Raw genomic sequence first — 18,049 nt, 5'->3', positions numbered from 1 at the left:
AAGCATACTCCATACATGGAGTATGCTTCACATACATGGACAGATAAGGCCCTTCTACAGAGTTAGCAGCTGGGGAGTGAGAAAAACCAGTGGAGATGTCTCAGAATGCCTAACTTCATAGAAGCTGTTTTAGCTAAAGATGAGATGTGAAGTTTCCAGTTCAGATTATAAGTGAAGGACAGACTGAGGATGTTCAGTGTAGAAGAGGGGGACAGTTGAGTATCATTGAAGAGGAGGGGATAGTTGTCTGGAAGGTTGTGTTGAGTTGATAGATGAAGGAAATGAGTTTTTGAGGCATTGAAGAATACCAAGTTTGCTCTGCCCCAATCAGAAATTTTAGAAAAATCAGAAGTCAAGCATTCTGTGGCTTCCCTGTGTGAAGTGTTTACTTCCTGAAGGGCTGGATGCCTATGAAAAGACATGGAAAAGTGCAGGGTGGTATCATCAGTGTAGGAGTGGATAGGACAAGAAGTTTGGTTTAGGTCATTGATGAATAATAAGAAGAGAGTGGGTGACAGGACAGAATCCTGAGGAACACCACCAATAATAGATTTAGAAGAACAGTGACTGTCTACCACAGCAGCAATAGAACCATCAGAAAGGAAACTTGAGATGAAGTTACAGAGAGAAGGATAGAATTCGTAGGAGGGTAGTTTGGAAATCAAAGCTTTCTGCCAGCTTTTGATATATCCAAGGCAACAGCAAGTTTTACCAAAATCTCTAAAAGAGGATGACCAAGATTCAGTAAGGAAAACCAGAAGATCACCAGTAGAGCAGCCTTGACAGAATCTATACTGGCAATCAGATAGAAAGTTGTGAAGTGATAGATATTTAAGAATCTTCCTGATGAGGATAGATTAAAAAACTTTCGATAGGCAGGAAATTAAAGCTTCTTATAAGAAGAAGCAGCAAAGTTACTGGAGATATTTTTGGCTAGGTGCCAGAAGTCAAGAGGGGAGTTAGATCTTGAAAGATTTTGACACTTTCTGTTAATGAAGGATTTTTGCCTATTTGGTGAACAGACTTGGCATGGTTTCGTACAGAAATATAAAATGCATGAGATTCTGGTGATGGAAAGCTTAAGTACCTTTTGTGGGCCACCTCTCTATCATGTACAGCATGAGAACGAGCTGTGTTAAATCAAAGTTTGGAAGTTTTAGGTTGAGAAAAAGAGTGAGAAATGTAAACCTCCATGCCAGACACTATCATCTCTGTTATGTGCTCGGCACACAAAGACGGGTCTCTGACATGGAAGTGGTTGTCATTCCAAGAAAAATCAGCAAAATACCTCCTCAGGTCCCCTCAACTAGCAGAGTTTTCTTATGGGGATCCTGAGGAGGGATTGGAGTGATAGGACTAGATACAGATATGAGATTGTGATCAGAAGAGCCCAACAGAGAAGAGAGGGTGACAGTATAAGCAGAAGGATTAGAAGTCAGGAAAAGGTCAAGAATGTCTGGTATATCTCCAAGACCATCAGGAATATGTGTAGGGTGTTGCACCAATTGCTCTAGGTTGTGGAGGATAGCAAAGTTGAAGGCTAGTTCACCAGGATGATCAGTGAAGGGAGAGGAAAGCCAAACCTGATGGTGAACATTGAAGTCTCCAAGAATGGAGATCTTTGCGAAAGGGAAGAGAGAATGTGCTCCACTTAGGAAGTTTAGTCAAAGAATTTCTTATAGTTAGAGGAGTTAGGTGAGAGGTATACAGCACAGATAAATTTAATTTGAGAGTGACTCTGCAGTCATAACCAGATGGTGGAAAACTCAGAAGATTCAAAAGCGTGGGCATGAGAGCAGGTTAAGTCACTGCACACACAGATGCAACATCCAGCTTTGGATTGAAAATAAAGATAGAGAAAGTAGGGGGGAACAGAAAAGGACAAATGACAGTTGCCTCAGACACCTGAGTTTCAGTGAGGAAATGAAAATGAGGTTTTAGAAGAGAAGAGGTGGTGTTGTATAGACTGAAAATTGGATCTTAGACTGCAAATGTTGCTAAAGTTAATGAAGAAAAAGTTGAGGGGGGGTGTCCAGACATTTAGGGTCGTTGTCAGAAGGGTAGTCTGACCTGGGGGCATTTGTAGTCCCCTCCCCAGATGGGGACTCCAAGGCTGGTGTAGGATTCGCCAAGATAATTTTGAATTTTCTGAGTGAAAGGTGTGTGTGTTATTAGGTGCGTGTAGTTTTGTGTGGAGGAAGAGAGCCGTCTTTAGAGGGCAGGCTGTGACTGCCCCCTTGTGTTGTGAGACACAAAGGGAAATGTTCAGTGAGGTCAAAGCTGGGTTTAATGATAAGTTCACAGCACCCCCCTGATCCAGTGCTTTAGACCTCACTGGGAGTAATTATTGTTTCGGCAGGTGCCTACTGCCTCCTGTGTGTGTGTGTGTGTGTGTGTGTGTGTGTGTTAACTTATCTAAGAGAGAGAGAGAGAGAGAGAGAGAGAGAGAGAGAGAGAGAGAGAGAGAGAGAGAGAGAGAGAGAGAGAGAGAGAGAGAGAGAAAGCGGTGTGCCACCGGCTACTGCTAAGGTCACTCACTGGCCATCACTAAACCACAATTCATCTCTCTCTCTCTCTCTCTCTCTCTCTCTCTCTCTCTCTCTCTCTCTCTCTCTCTCTCTCTCTCTCTCTCTCTCCATATATGTACAGCTACTTCATCATCTTCATTCATCTCATCCATCATCAGTGAGTACCTGAACTGATTTTTCTTATTGAGAGACAATAAATAGACATTTTTGGGGTAGCATCAATATAATGTGGATTTTGGCACTTCATGGGTGCCTTTGGAACATAATCCCATGAAAAAACTGGGGCTTCATTGTATCTGTACCTACAGACAATCAGCTTTATCAGACTGCTGTTCCCCCCCTTTTAGTCTGTAGTACTGAAGTATGAGTGCACTTACACATATATACAGTACGGTATGCAACAGTGCATGGTCATTATAACACAACTGCAGCAGGGCACTCAAATTTTAATAAATATTTAATCAGAATAATGAACCAAAGCTGGCATAACAAACTCGCCACTAATGTGAGCACTCGAATTTTAATAAAAGTTCAATCAGAAAAATAAACAAAAATTGGCAAGACGAACTCACCATTTGTGCAAGCAACGAAATTTTATTTAAAAAAAATTATTGGAATAACAAACTACAACTTGCAAGACTAACTTACCAGCTGTGCGAGCCACTGATGACCTATCCACCAACTGTCCCTACCTTTCTTTTTCCTTTCTTCTCCCTTGTTTTCTTTTGTCTCAAACCTCCCTCCCTGTCACCTCCCTTCCCCCTTATCTGTTAGAGATAGGAAATAAGAGAGTGAAAGCTTGCTTGCTCTCTCTCTCTCTCTCTCTCTTTCTCTCTCTCTCTCTCTCTCTCTCTCTCTCTCTCTCTCTCTCTCTCATTCATTTTATATAATTTTCGCTTCATCTTTTCTCACTCTTTCTTACTCTTGTATACACAATTCCATTTTCATTCTCAATCAGTTTCATATTTAGCAATCCTTAGGATTGTTCTTACTTTCAGAGAGATGCTGACAACAGGTAAATGTGACCAATACTTATCAAAGCAGCAAGAAACTTGGAGTGATAATGCGCAAAACTCAGGATGGTAATAATTTAGGAATAGGCTGGAAACTTGGGTGGGTACTGTATATATTTGTTGTGTTATCTCAAATGTAATGGTGCAAAATTTTTTTTTTTAATTGTGATTTTTTAATGTTTTTTTTCTAGTTCCCTGGAACCAATTAATTTTTTCCCATGAGTCCTTCAGTCACCATAACTCCCTGCCTGCTTCTGTATTTCCACCTTTCTATGACTTGAATTCCTTCAAGAGGGAGGTTTCAAGACACTTATTCATCAATTTTTGACCACTGCTTTGACCCTTTTGTGGGACTGGCATTTGAGTGGGCATATTTTTTTATTGGATTTTTGGCCAGTGTCCTTCCTACATAAAAAAAAAAAATAAATAAATAAAAAAAATAACGCACATTTGCTATAACAAACACAACACTGCAATGAATCATGTTTGTTGTACATATTCTTCTGTATATATACCCCTTGTTATGATATTACCAGACATCTACCAATTAACACATGAAGAAAAAAAAAAAAAAAATGCAGATACATAAGGCGACACTAAAATGCTGCTGCTATTGGTCAACACGACCATTTCTTCACTCCACGGTCCAGCATTTCCATAAACTTCCAACTCCTCCCAGTTTATATTATTGCAGTTAGTCTCCTACTAGTAGTATTTTACTGTCCTTCCTTATTATGTTATCTAGGCACTTCAACAATTTCTTTTGCATTTCCTTGTGATCCTCCAACCTCCATGTATTAGTCTTTGGTGGCACATACATTAATATGAACCTCCTCCTTTCTCCCCCACTGGTCGTGACTGTTATACCTATGACCTCCACCATGCCATCTCCATATTGCACTTCTTCAACATATATATCATCTCGAACCAGTATTAGTACTCCCCCTCTTCCTTTTCCCTTTCTATCTCTCCTCCAATAATTATATCCTTCTTCCTTAAAGTTTAAATAGACTTCCTCTTTTAACTTTGTCTTGGTTAGGCACAACACATCTGGTCTATTTTCCATTAAGTAATCTCTCACTTCCAGTACACCTGAAAGTAACCCATCTATGTTTGTATACATTACTCTTAATGTACTACTTCTCCCTCCACATGCAATTTCTCTGTCTGTTGCTGTGGTTCTTTCATTTCTTGTTCCCTTTCCCGAATATACCATTTCCTTAGTCTCATATCTAGTACCCTCCAATAAAATCTCCTCTTCTCGGTCTCTGTCCTTCTCTCACTCTTTCTTCCTTGGTTTCATTTCTCAGATCTCTCTTTTCCCTTTCTTCCAAGTTCATATCTCTTTTTACCCAAATATTCTTGTATTCTGAGCTTTCAGTCAGCTTCCCTGTTCTCACTAGGATCTCCTCTACTGCAACTTGATATCTCATTCTCACTTTTAAAGGTCTTTTACCTCCTTCACTATATTTTCCAATTCTATATGCTTCTTCCACTTCTCGTTCCAGTCCCTGTTCCTCATCTTGGTCCATTGTAATAATATTTCTTACCAATTCTTTCTCGCCTCTCTCTCTGACACTTTACAAGGGTTTTCTTCTCTTGCAGTCCAAAAAAGACCATACATTTCTTCTTATCCTTTGTGTCTCACCAAACTCTCCTTTTCTTCAATTACTTGGATTACTGTGTCCTTGGTTTTTTTCCTGTATTTGGTTTTTAACCACCTCTGTGAAGCTCATGTTCTTTCTTCCAGGCATTTCTTAGTTCCTCCAGTTTGGTTTCACATACCACTCCTTCCACTTTTCCTGCACTATCCTCCACCTTTTGTTGCAGCCCTTGCAGAGTTACTTCATAATCATTACACTTAGTCTGGAGTATCTCATTTTCTTTCTTTAGTTCCTCCATTGCCTCTTTCATCTCATTGTTTATCTTTAGAGCACTCTCACATTCACTGTACTTCTTTCTCAGTTCTTTGTTTTCCATAATAAGTTTGTCCTGCTTTTCCAGAATGCCAGAGATCAGTTCCTTCATGCACTTTATTTCTTTCTCTATGCTGATTATCCTCATCATATTTCCTTTCTCTTCTCTGAATCCTGAAGAATCCCTTTCTTCACTTGCTTCCATCAATTATCTCAAGCCCACAGGGGCTTCAATAAAATGTGCCTTCTGTCTCACCTCCTCACTCGGTTTGTTTACAAACACACCGAGTGGCACCACCTAAATCTTCCTTTCCTTCCATTTCTTTTAACCTCAAATACTCCTTTACATATTAAATTTGGAGACAGGACACTCTGCAAATCCCCTCTCACCCCTGCATATACATTACTAGGCCTTGTTGTTTTGTCCAGCAGATCCAGTAGCTTGTATCTTCAGGAGCTCTAGCACCCACATCTGAACAGGTGGCCGGCATGTGTGTATATGTGTGTGTGTGTGTGTGTGTGTGTGTGTGTGTGTGTGTGTGTGTGTGTGTGTGTGTGTGTGTGTGTGTGTGTGTGTGTGTGTGTGTGTGTGTGTGTACATATTATTATTCCATATATCTTATATTTAATTTTGACATCACTCTCAGACATCTTGCCCTCATCATTCCCTTCACTGTCTCCACTATAGGATCTACACTGTCCCAACATCCTTAACTTTCACTTCATCCAATCCATTTTGCCAGTGACCCTCATTATCTCTATGGAACCCCTCAGCCCCACATTTTCCTCACCCTGTCAAACCACTTACCTGATGCCTCTTCATCACATCAAGGCCAAGTAACATGTCCATGGGCTGATCTGCCATGATGGCAAAGGATGAAGCAAGGAAGTCCCCCTCAATCTGAATCTGGACAAGGTGGACACGGCCAATGATGGGCTGGGTACCAACACCCTTGGCCACACCAGCCCACCGTGTGTCCACCAGCCGCATGATGCTGCATCGTTCAGCACATGCCTGGGACATGATGGTCATCTGTGCACCTGTTGAGGTTTGAAACTATGAGAATAGAAAGAGGGAGTGTTTTGAAAGCATTGGTGATAAATATGTAGGAGGTATAATGAAATTAGATGGTTAGGGACATTTGTTAGGTGTATTTTGTGTTGGCTGATTATATGTATATATATCTATACAGGGTGTAATGCGAGTTTCTGCAAATACTGAAAGAGGTGAAAGAATGTGTACTTCTAAGTAGAAAATGTTCTATACACATATGCATTTTAAGGCTTTGTTTACCTGTCAGAGGAGCTGAAAATGTATGGGTGTACTATACGTGTAGCTATGAGGTGACGGACAGACGGTTGCATTGTCACAGCCTCGGAGGTGCCCCTTGCTCAAATTACGAATGGTTTTATCTTATTTTTTGCAGGCTGAAGAATATTACAGTATCTTATAACAAGACAAATGAAGTAAAAAAGCATGTAATTTACCGATAAACATTATACGACAACATTACTGTGGTGATTAAAAGTACTTCTGTAAAATGCTATGTGGCATCATCATCATCTCTCTCTCTCTCTCTCTCTCTCTCTCTCTCTCTCTCTCTGTGTGTGTGTGTGTGTGTGTGTGTGTGTGTGTGTGTGTGTGTGTGTGTGTGTGTGTGTGTGAAGAATTCTGAAATTTCCATAATGAACACTGATATCTCTATTCATGGTGTGTTTCACAAATTTTATCAGTTGTCTATACAGCTACAGACCTCCGATAGTTTTGGCAATGTCACGAGCATCTTAAGTCTTCCTTCTCACTGTTGCTACTCCCCTGGGTACTGACTATGGTTACCATGGATACTATGGGATGCCATGTTATAGAAAATTATGATAATTCAAACAAAACACATAAAAAGGGAAAAACCACACAAAACAAACTACAAAACCACAAAAATGTGTTGTTACACTTATGTTACAAAGTGACCACCTGCAAACAAGCAGTCACTTCTCAAAGCAGCTGGCACATGTCCAGTGTTGCCACAACTTAATCCATAGTGTACAGGACTTTTAAATTGAGATGGCTACTCCAGATTTTGTCTGCTGCTTCCGAAATCCATTAAAGCTAGGTCTGTAATACGAGTGTATATACATTTTCTTACAGTAAACCCTTTATGTAATGAACAAAAATGGAGAGAGAGAGAGAGAGAGAGAGAGAGAGAGAGAGAGAGAGAGAGAGAGAGAGAGAGAGAGAGAGAGAGAGAGAGAGAGAGAGAGAGAGAGAGAGAGAGAGAGAGAGAGAGAGATACGTCATCAGCCATTGTCATGGTCACTCACCAGCTGTTTACACAGCCACAATTTATCTCTCAAATATGCAGCTGAGTGTGTGTCAGCCAACTCTCCCACATTTAAAATAAAGCGAGCATTCAATAATTTTCAAATATGCCATAATTTACAGTTTCATAAAATAAAATGAGTGTTCAATAGCCTTAAAGGGGTCATTATACCAGAAATTGAGTAAATAGAGGTTCATTATATCAACAGTTTACTGTATTTAAAAACATATAAAAAAATTTGGTTTCTGGGGGGCTGGAAAGGATTAATGGCATTTCAATTCAATTCAACGGGGAAAATTTATTTGACATACGAGCAAATTCAGTTATGAGCTCTGGCATGGAATGAATTAAACTTGTAAGTCAAGGTGTCACTGTATATATATATATATATATATATATATATATATATATATATATATATATATATATATATATATATATATATATATATATATATATATATATATATACACTTCACCATACATCGTTAATTGGTTCCAGAGGTCACGACTGAGGTTGAAAAATTAAAATCCATGTAAAATTAGTGTCCCCAGTTAAGAACATCTCTGAGCCCCTAAAACCTTGCTTAAGTAAAGAAAAACTGCAAATAGTACATATTTTGCAACATATAATGCACTCCTGCAAATAACAAACACCACAAGCTTTATAACAACAATACGAGGAAACAATATTCAGTACTTAAAATGCTTGGTAAATATTTACAAAACACCAGTGGAAGAACTGTCTTTTTTCACTTACATCTACTGATGCATTCTTTATTCAACAGTAACAATTAGATCTTGGTAAAATTTCATTTATTTCTTTGTTTATTTACTTGGGGTAAGATTGGAGCAATGACATGTCTCATCCCCAAGATCAGCTTCTTGTTGGGAGACAGTGTCCATGGGTAAGACCAAGGGCTGAGAGAAATTCACATGGCTGTGGTAATCAATACAAGTGATGCATTTGGGTTTGTATCATGCTTGAATTGGCTGGCTCAACAGTATCTGCTTTCCTTGCCCCAGCGATTAACCTCATTCCCACAGTGAGAAACCAACATGCAGGTGTCTGTGAATCCTTGGTAGCTGGCAACATCTTGGTGTCTGCCATTGACAATTCCAGTGACATTTTGCTAGAATTTGCCCATTGTGAACTGGCCTTAAGTAAGACTGATGACTCTTCTCATCTCAGATCTCCCAGATGACAGAGCTCATCGATAATGTTAGCAGATCAGGAGAGAAAGGAGAGTACCAAACGATACACAGCACAAACAAAGGATAATCCTCTGTCCAACAAAGATGCACAAATAATGACAGCAATGCATAGGCCAGTAGCATTTAATTAAAGAAGACCAGAAGAGAGTTAACTGAGTCAGAAAACAACTTCAAGCAAATTGCCAATCTACCTTAACAGACAACGGACACAAGACAGACAAAATAATCACGATGTGAGAGGTGGTTGTCTCTACAAAACACCAGAGAGCCTTGAGAGTGGTATTCTGGGCATCCTTGGATAGCCAAAGCAATACAATGAACTTAAAGGTATGTAACTAATACCCAGCCTCTCACCCAATTGTTCACATGACTTATAAAAGAACTTACACAAGTATACCAGCACTCACAACAAAAGCATTCTACTTCTCTGAATGTGACTTGCCAACTGACTAAGCATTGGGAGGTGGGCGGCTAATTTGCTGACATGCATCACCTCACTGGAAATCACAAGGCCTACACTTAACACTGCTCACAAACTGTCTCACTCCCAAAATCATTTTAATTCAATGAATCACTTCATGAAAATTGTAGCGGCCAGCTAGAATTTTGTTCTTTTATGCTTGACTACAACTTTCACACTTTCATGGGTTTCAATTTCAGCTCACTACTATGATGGGAAATAGGAAAAAGATAAAAAGACTAATACTGAGTAGTGGGAAATATTACACTAAAGATACAACACTCGCCAAGGGAACAGCAGTGGAACTTACTCATCTCCCCACATAGCTCAACCCTGTTATGGGGCACACACAATAAATTCATAACAAAAGGAAAGAACTTATGGAAATGAGAATATAATAACTTCACCCTTCACTAGAAAATCTCAACTGGAAACTTTACATTTCATTAAAGCTGCTTCTATGAAGTTAATAGTTCTGAGGCATCTTTGTCAGTTTTTCTCATATCCATATCTGCTAACTCTACTTGGTCCTTATTTTTTTTATTTATTTATTTTTTTTTATGTAGGAGGGACACTGGCCAAGGGCAACAAAAATCCAATAAAAAAAAAAAGTCCACTGAAATGCCAGTCCCATAAAAGGGTCAAAGCAGTAGTCAAAAATTGATGGATAAGTGTCTTCAAACCTCCCTCTTGAAGGAATTCAAGTCATAGGAAGGTGGAAATACATAAGCAGGCAGAGAGTTCCAGAGTTTACCAGAGAAAGGAATAAATGATTGAGAATACTAACCAGTATTCTCAATCATTCACTCCTTTCTCTGCATTAGAGAGGTGGACAGAATAGGGGTGAGAGAAAGAAGAAAGTCTTGTGCAGCGAGGCCATGGGAGGAGGGGAGGCATGCAGTTAGCAAGATCAGAAGAGCAGTTAACATGAAAATAGCGGTAGAAGATGGCTAGAGATGCAACATTGCGGTGGTGAGAGAGAGGCTGAAGACAGTCAGTCAGAGGAGAGGAGTTGATAAGACGAAAAGCTGTTGATTCCACCCTGTCTAGAAGAGTAGTACAAATGGAACCCCCACAGACATGTGAAGCATGTCTACATGAGGTGTGGTTTCATTCATACTGGTCTTTTAAACATGGTGAAATCAAAAGCATTTCATCTCATCAATTCCCCTCCTCTAACCGCTTCTCTTCATCCTCTCTCTCTTCATCACAAGATTGTGTCTCATTTTATCTTCTATTGCTACTTTCATGCTGATTACTCTTCTGATCTTGCTAACTGCCTGCTTTCCCCTTCCCAATAGCCTCATTCCATCAGATTCTCTACTTTTCTTATCCCTATTCTCTCCACCTTCTTAAGGAATGAGTAAGCCAGTATTCTCAATGTTCCATCACTTCTACTGGTAAACTCTGAAACTCCATGCCTGTTTCAAGATACTTTATTTTAATTTTATATTTGATTTTGAACTGTCTTTAAGGCACTTTACTTTAATTTTATACTTAATTTTGAACTGTTCTCAGACTGGCACCTTCAGTGGATTTTTTTTTTCAATTTTTGTTTCCCTTGAACAGAACCCTTACATAAATAAAACCTTATGGTTTTGTGGGTGTGAGGTTTTTACATAATTTGGTAGTGGCTGAAAAAGAGTGTCTATTAGTGAGGCAGATAATACAGGTGTGTTGAAAGTTATTTTGTAGTGGCTCAGGAACAGTAGAGGGAAGATATGTGGTGTTTGTGTTAACTTAATTCTTATTTTCCAGAGATTGGTAACTGCATCACAGATCCCATCAATTCCTATCCTGATCACCAAGGAGAAAACTTATTAGTAATGGAACATAATCTGTAGATGGACTGGACTTAATATTCAGTATTGATAGGCATCTACATCGTAGTAAGACTTGAAAATTCAGCATTTAACTTTATTTGAAGTAGAAATTAGATTACAACAAACTGCCATGAAATAATCAATTTTATCCAAGATTGTGTGTAACATAATATCTATGCCTATATTTTCCTTCCTCATGTATCCTTTCTAGCCTTTACTTCCTCTCCCATATCCACCTAACTTTTATCTTCCTCTCTTCCTTTCTTCCCCTATCTTGCCTCACCTGAGTCAATGAAGGCCTTTACATCATGGCCGTTCACCTTGCAGTTGATGTACAACATGTGGACAAGGCCAAAGCTTTCTGGGTTGTATTCCATTGCTGTCTCCATATTGCTGTTGATGTTCTGTGAATGATATATGAATTTACTACATATTATTATAGGCAGGAGCATGTTCTAATTATTTTACTATTATAGTTGTCCTTTGCTAATAATTAGACCAACAATAAAAAAATAATTGTATGGATGCACAGAAAGACAGGATAGATGTTAATTTTGTTTTTATAGACAATGTATCTATTTTAGGAGACCAAAATACAAAAAGTTGTAAATGATTCTAAGAAACCATCTAGAAGTGAAAAGGTCAATGATGCATAATGTATGGAAACTCTCAGCCTGTATCTTTAAATAAAGTCATGCATAGGAAAGCTGGTTAATGAAGTTCATTTGTTAAAATATTCAAATATATATATATAGTGATGCTTTTCAGTTTGTATAATAATACTAATTCATCAAAAAACAAGAACAACAGAATGTGCATGGTACAGTTAAGGTACTGGTAACAGGTTTCTTAAATCCCTTAATAAAGTAAGGTCACAAATGTTAAGAAAGTGACAGTACTTCTGTTGATACAGCTGTGTTGCGCAAGCCCAATTTTGTGTTGAAGTGGCTCTAATTTTTATAAAGACTGTTGTATATACAGAAATCTGCATGACATGGTTAACTGAAGTACAGTAACACACCCAAGAACTTTGCCCTAAACACTGCTAGTCTCATGATGGAAACAGATTTTAAGCATGTTAACGAGTTGTTTTAGGCAATGTTTCATGCAAAAGCATGGACATTCTGGAGAGTTCTGGCAGCTTATAGCTTCATGTACACCAGTGCTACCAACATGATTGAGTTTCCAACATATTCCAAACACTCTTGTTGAAGAGAGGGGCAGTTGAGTGTCATTGAAGAAGAGGGGATAGTTGTCTGGATGGTTGTGTAGAGTTGATAGGTGGAGAAATTGAGTTTTTGAGGCATTGAACAATACTAAGTTTACTCTGCCCCAATCAGATCTTTCTAAAATTTCTGATTGGGACAGAACAAACTTAGTATTGTTCAATGCCTCAAAAAATTCCTCCATCTATCAACTCAACACAACCTTCCAGACAACTATCCCCTCTTCTTCAATGACACTCAACTGTCCCCCTCTTCTACACTGAACATCCTTGGTCTGTCCTTTACTTATAATCTGAACTGGAAACTTCACATTTCAACTCTAGCTAAAACAGCTTCTATGAAGTTAGGCATTCTGAGATGTCTCCGCCAGTTTTTTTTCACCCCTTCCCAGTTGCTAACTGGGGCTTATTTGTCCATGTATGGAGTATGCTTCACATGTCTGGGGGGATTCCACTCATACTGCTCTGCTAGACAGGGTGGAATCAAAAGCTTTTCATCTCATCAACTCTTCTCCTCTATTTGACTGTCTTCAGCCTCTCTCTCACTGCCACAATGTTGCATCTCTAGCTGTCTTCTGCTATTTTTGTGCTAACTGCTCTTCTGATCTTGCTAACTGCATCCCTCCCCTCCTCCAGCAGCCTTGCTGCACAAGACTTTCTTCTTTCTCTCACCACTATTCTGTCCACCTCTCTAATGCAAGAGTTAACCAGTATTCTCAATCATTCATCCCTTTCTCTAGTAAACTCTGGAACTTCCTGTCAGCTTCTGCATTTCCACCTTCCTATGACTTGAATTCCTTCAAGAGGGAGGTTTCAAGACACTTATCCTTCAATTTCTGACTACCGCTTTGGACCCTTTTATGGGATTGGCATCTCAGCGGGCTTTGTTTTTTATTGTATTTTTGTTGCCCTTGATCCTCCTACATCATAAAAAACACAAAAAAAAAAAAAAAAAAAAAAAAAAAAACCCGGTCCAAGCCAAAGTTAGAAACATGTTATAAACATATTTTTGGGGACTATTTTCACCATGCCACACTATGTGAGGATCAGTTGCATAGAATATCCAGCAGTTTCTGTGGCAAGATTCAACAGTTGAGCTAGTTTACCCCTGATGGGGACTTAACTTTAACCCAATCCACTAACCAGATCAGAAACAGGAAAATTTCATGTCAGAGCCATCAAAGTATTTTTCCATATATGAAATCATCATAACACTCTATTCATCTTTGTCAATCATAAGCACTCTTCCTTACTCCATAGATATCACTTTTGCATCTAAAATGTCTAAAGTGCTCTTCACAAAAACTTGTTGAGTTGCAAGTGCAAGCACAAGCACACACACACACACACACACACACACACACACACACACACACACACACACACACACACACAAAAATCTTACTACAGCATCCCATGAGTTTCACAGTATCTGAGTTTCACAATCCTGAAGTTTTATGATGAGTCCTAAATTCTTACCATCCTGACTTTTGTGCATCATTTTCCTGCGTATACGCATTTCCATGTACATTTCACATACCTGAACATCCAAATTTTTCATGTGGATAAACCACTTCTTAACCACAACACTAATCACAGTCACTTTGCATGCAAGAGAAAGGGAGAGGAAGTCTGGTGATGGCACTGCCATTGCGAAAAAACAAATGAGAGGTGTTTCACTACTGTGGCAGATGTAATAGTGCTGCACTGCCATATTGCAAAAAAACAAATAGATGAGATGTCTCACTACTGTGGCGGATGTGATAGCGCTGCACTGCTTATGTTTATTTGATATGTTCTCCCGCTCCATGTATGTTGAATTCTCTCTCTCTCTCTCTCTCCTCGTAGTCTCTACTTCACCCCTATCACTGACAACACCATCAAAACTATTGTCGCCTTCTCTTCCTCTTCCTCCTCTTCTTTCACCTCCTCCTACACCTTCTCCTCTTCTTCCTTCACCTCCTTTGTCCTTCTAACTATTCCTTTGTCTACCTCTCTGTGTTCTTCCACTATTACATTCATCACTATCATCTCCTCCTCCTCCTCCTCCTCCTCCTCCTCCTCCTCCTCCTCCTCCTCCTCCTCTTTGCAACTGTCTCTCTCTCCACCTCGTCACACATGCTGGTCCACAGTAAGCAACAACTGTGGTGGATAAATGAGATCCACAAAAGCAACCCACATGTCAAGATCTCTTTGTCTGTCCGTCCATCTGTCTGTCTGTCTTTCCCTCCATCCGTCAGTCTTTCTATTTGCAAAGTGTGTAGGAATTCTTAACCTTCACCTCAATTGCATCCAGGACAAAACACACACACACACACACACACACACACACACACACACACACACACACACACACACACACACACACACACACACACACACACACACAAAGTTTTAGATGTGATGGTAATGCATCTCCACCACCAGATGTGAGGACAAAAAACACACACAACCATATTTAGATACAATGGTGCAGTATTGCTGCACTGCCGAATCACATCAGATGTGAGGACAAAAGAGACACACACTTTTAGATGCTGTGGCACTGCACTGCTGCATCACACTGGATGTGGGGGCAAAAAGCACATTCACATGATTTTAGCTGCCATGGCACTGCAGTGCCACACCATGAATGTGAGAACAAAATACACACACTCACACAAGTCTAAGCCATGCAGCCAGAATAAATAAGAATGTTTTCAGTACTTTCAATATCATGAGTTTGCAATCCTTGAATTTAGCATTATGCCTTCAGAAGAAAGTAATTGTGAAACTTAAAAGGGTACTGTAGTTCAGTGGTAATGTCATTTGGCAGGCTAATGTTCATACCATGCTCTGGCAACAAGTGGTTTTTACAGATAAATATTCAGTTGCTGTCTACCTTGAGCAAGATGATGTGTGATGTATGAAAACATTGCCTAAACACTCACTCAAGGAACAAATAGCTATCACAAATGAAGCACATGATCTAAGCTTAAGACCTTGGTGAATCAAACACACACACACACACATACACACACACACACACACACACACACACACACACACACACACAAGATGATTACAAAAATTTCTGGCTCCCCTTAAGCAGGGTGAAGCATTATCTCACACAACCCTACATTCAACCCCATTCACTCACTTAACTAACACTCAACCAGCACCTCCGTGCTGCTAGCATTACTATCACACCACTCCACACCTACCTCCTGCTGTATCTCATTAGCAATAAGCCGTTGGGCCTCCATGTCAAAAGGATCTGCTGTCAGCAAGCGAATACGTTGCTGCTCCCTGTTGCGCCTCACTTCCTGCTGCTCCCTTAGCACTGTGGCAAACTTTTCTGCAGCACCACCATACCATAAATTCAGTGAGCTTAGGGGCATACCAGACTTAATATATTTGTAATCTCTTTGTAAGAGATGCCTGAGACTGGAATGTAATAAAATGGATTATGAAAAAAAAAAAAAAAAAAGTTGGTGAAATGTTCCTCTTAACTCTAAGGTATTATGTAATGTTCTTTTAAAAAAATTTTTGGAGGGGAAAAATGTTACTTTAAGTAAACACTGCTTTTCACAACTGCATCATTACTAAAGTTAGTGCTTTAAACAAAATCATTCACATATGCACCATCCAGCTCTTCAATGGCAACATTATGAGAAAGGAGGTAAAAGTAGTGTTGGCTACTGAGAGGATGGACAAGAAAGAGAAGGTATGTAAAAGACAGAGAAGCTAAGATGACACCTGGGGAGAGATCACAGAGAGAGAGAGAGAGAGAGAGAGAGAGAGAGAGAGAGAGAGAGAGAGAGAGAGAGAGAGAGAGAGAGAGAGAGAGAGAGAGAGAGAGAGAGAGAGAGAGAGAGAGAGAGAGAGACTACCAAATGTACTGTAAAAATTTTTATTAGTATATTTAAATAAAATCCTCTTTAATTTACTGTTTATGTTGTATTGAGTGGTAGAGAGTGTAGTAAAAGTCTGGGGTGGCTAGTCAATATTGCTGATTGCTAGACCAAGTTCGGCAAACATCCAAGAATGAGTACAGTGGGATCTCAGATCTAACAAGTTTGCATCTAACAAATTAATTTCTAGCGACATTATTGGACGTCTACCCATATTCATATCTAATAAATTAATTTTGAATCTAATGAAATAATTCCAGGCACGTAGTTAAAACCAGCTGCCTCTTAAGCAGGTGTGCGATCTCATTATGGTGAAATTATTTTGCACTGAGTGTTTAGGTGTGTCTCCCTTAGGAATTTAGCTTTCCTCTGCCTGCTAAATCTAAATGTGCTGCACCTAAGATGATCTGAGAATACCCCTAGCTTTTAGTTAAAGGTCCTCTATTGGTGTTTTCTTCTAAGATCTTTTTTTTTTTCATTGTAAACAAGTTTTTTCTCACTACTGCAAAGCACACAAGGGCACATGGCAGGTATAGAAGGCCAAGTTTCCATTGTTCATGGTGAGGAAATGACCATGGTCACCTGCCTCCACCTGACCTGTGGTGCATGGTCACTAGCCAGTCACTGTGTGATCTTGGTAAGCTCAAAGAGCAGCTCTGTCAAGTGTTGTGGTATATATACCAAAATCATTGTCATTATTCTTAAGGAAATCATATATTCAGAATATTTTCATGTTTGTTAATGAAATTGATGTACTCATCCATACTGAAGCAACAAAATAGTTAACATGTCAGGCAGACACATGACTGATGTGGCAGGGTCATGGTCTGAAGAATTTCCTTGGGAGCCATGTGTAAATGCTCAGTATGAAATTATTTAACTTCTGTCACTCATACTATCTCTCCCACTGACCCCAGTGGCAGTTTCCTTTCTCTGTCCAAGTTGTATAGTCAATTTTTGCATGTGCTAACATCACCAAAATTCCCACCTTGTGAATTTGGTGATGGATTATGCCTTGCCCAGGAAGTGGTGGGGTGAAGAATACAGAGCATGTGAAATGTGGAAAATTTGTTGGTAAATCTTGATGAAAATGAAGGAAAAGTAACTAAGTGTGACGATGATGACATAAATAATCTCACTGATAATATTCCTGATGATTCTTCTGGATTTATTTGGAAGGAAAATACTGTTGTGAAAAAAAAAAAAAAAACTCATGGAGTTATCAAAAGAGGCAGCAGAAAGCAAGAAGAGAGGATGGTGGGGGTGGTGATGGGGAGGGAGACTTGAGGGAACAGACTAACTTTAGTCTCTGTTCTGCCTTGGATACCATTCATCTTGCCCACACATCTAGTTTCATAATTCACATGTGAGTTATCCATATTATCAATTATTTATTTTATATTTGATAAAGGATTTAAATTTCCCACTAGTTTATGTATTTACATATAACAAATTCACATCTGATGATTTTCTGTAGTACCTACTACCCATTGGATGAGAGATCTTACTGTGGAGCTGATGGACTTGCCCTCCTAAATAAAGCTTTAATTTTTTCTAATATCTGCTCTTCTATTCCATAAATTTTTGATGACATTCCAAAGAGCTTGCAGTTCCCAGGTTTTTGTCATTCTTAGACAGATGATTCCTTCCCCTTAATAA

At 39.3% G+C, this 18,049-nt stretch overlaps 1 protein-coding gene across 4 annotated transcripts in view; it reads right to left on the bottom strand.

Annotated features, from left to right (window-relative positions):
* LOC135113204 (protein DDI1 homolog 2-like) overlaps positions 1–18,049 on the bottom strand; it is a 123,891-nt gene that overhangs the window by 36,813 nt on the left and 69,029 nt on the right. For all 4 annotated transcript variants that reach the window (XM_064028345.1, XM_064028342.1, XM_064028344.1 and 1 more), the window contains 3 exons: positions 15,701–15,834; positions 11,556–11,676; positions 6,266–6,498 (listed from right to left, as the gene is read on the bottom strand). In XM_064028345.1, coding sequence (XP_063884415.1) covers positions 6,266–6,498; positions 11,556–11,676; positions 15,701–15,834 — 488 coding nt within the window. The remainder of the gene's footprint in view (positions 1–6,265; positions 6,499–11,555; positions 11,677–15,700; positions 15,835–18,049) is intronic.

The sequence above is a fragment of the Scylla paramamosain genome, chromosome 25, assembly GCF_035594125.1.
Source record: "Scylla paramamosain isolate STU-SP2022 chromosome 25, ASM3559412v1, whole genome shotgun sequence".
NCBI classification, from domain to species: domain Eukaryota; kingdom Metazoa; phylum Arthropoda; class Malacostraca; order Decapoda; family Portunidae; genus Scylla; species Scylla paramamosain.
This window is presented reverse-complemented; position numbering and strand designations above follow the sequence as displayed.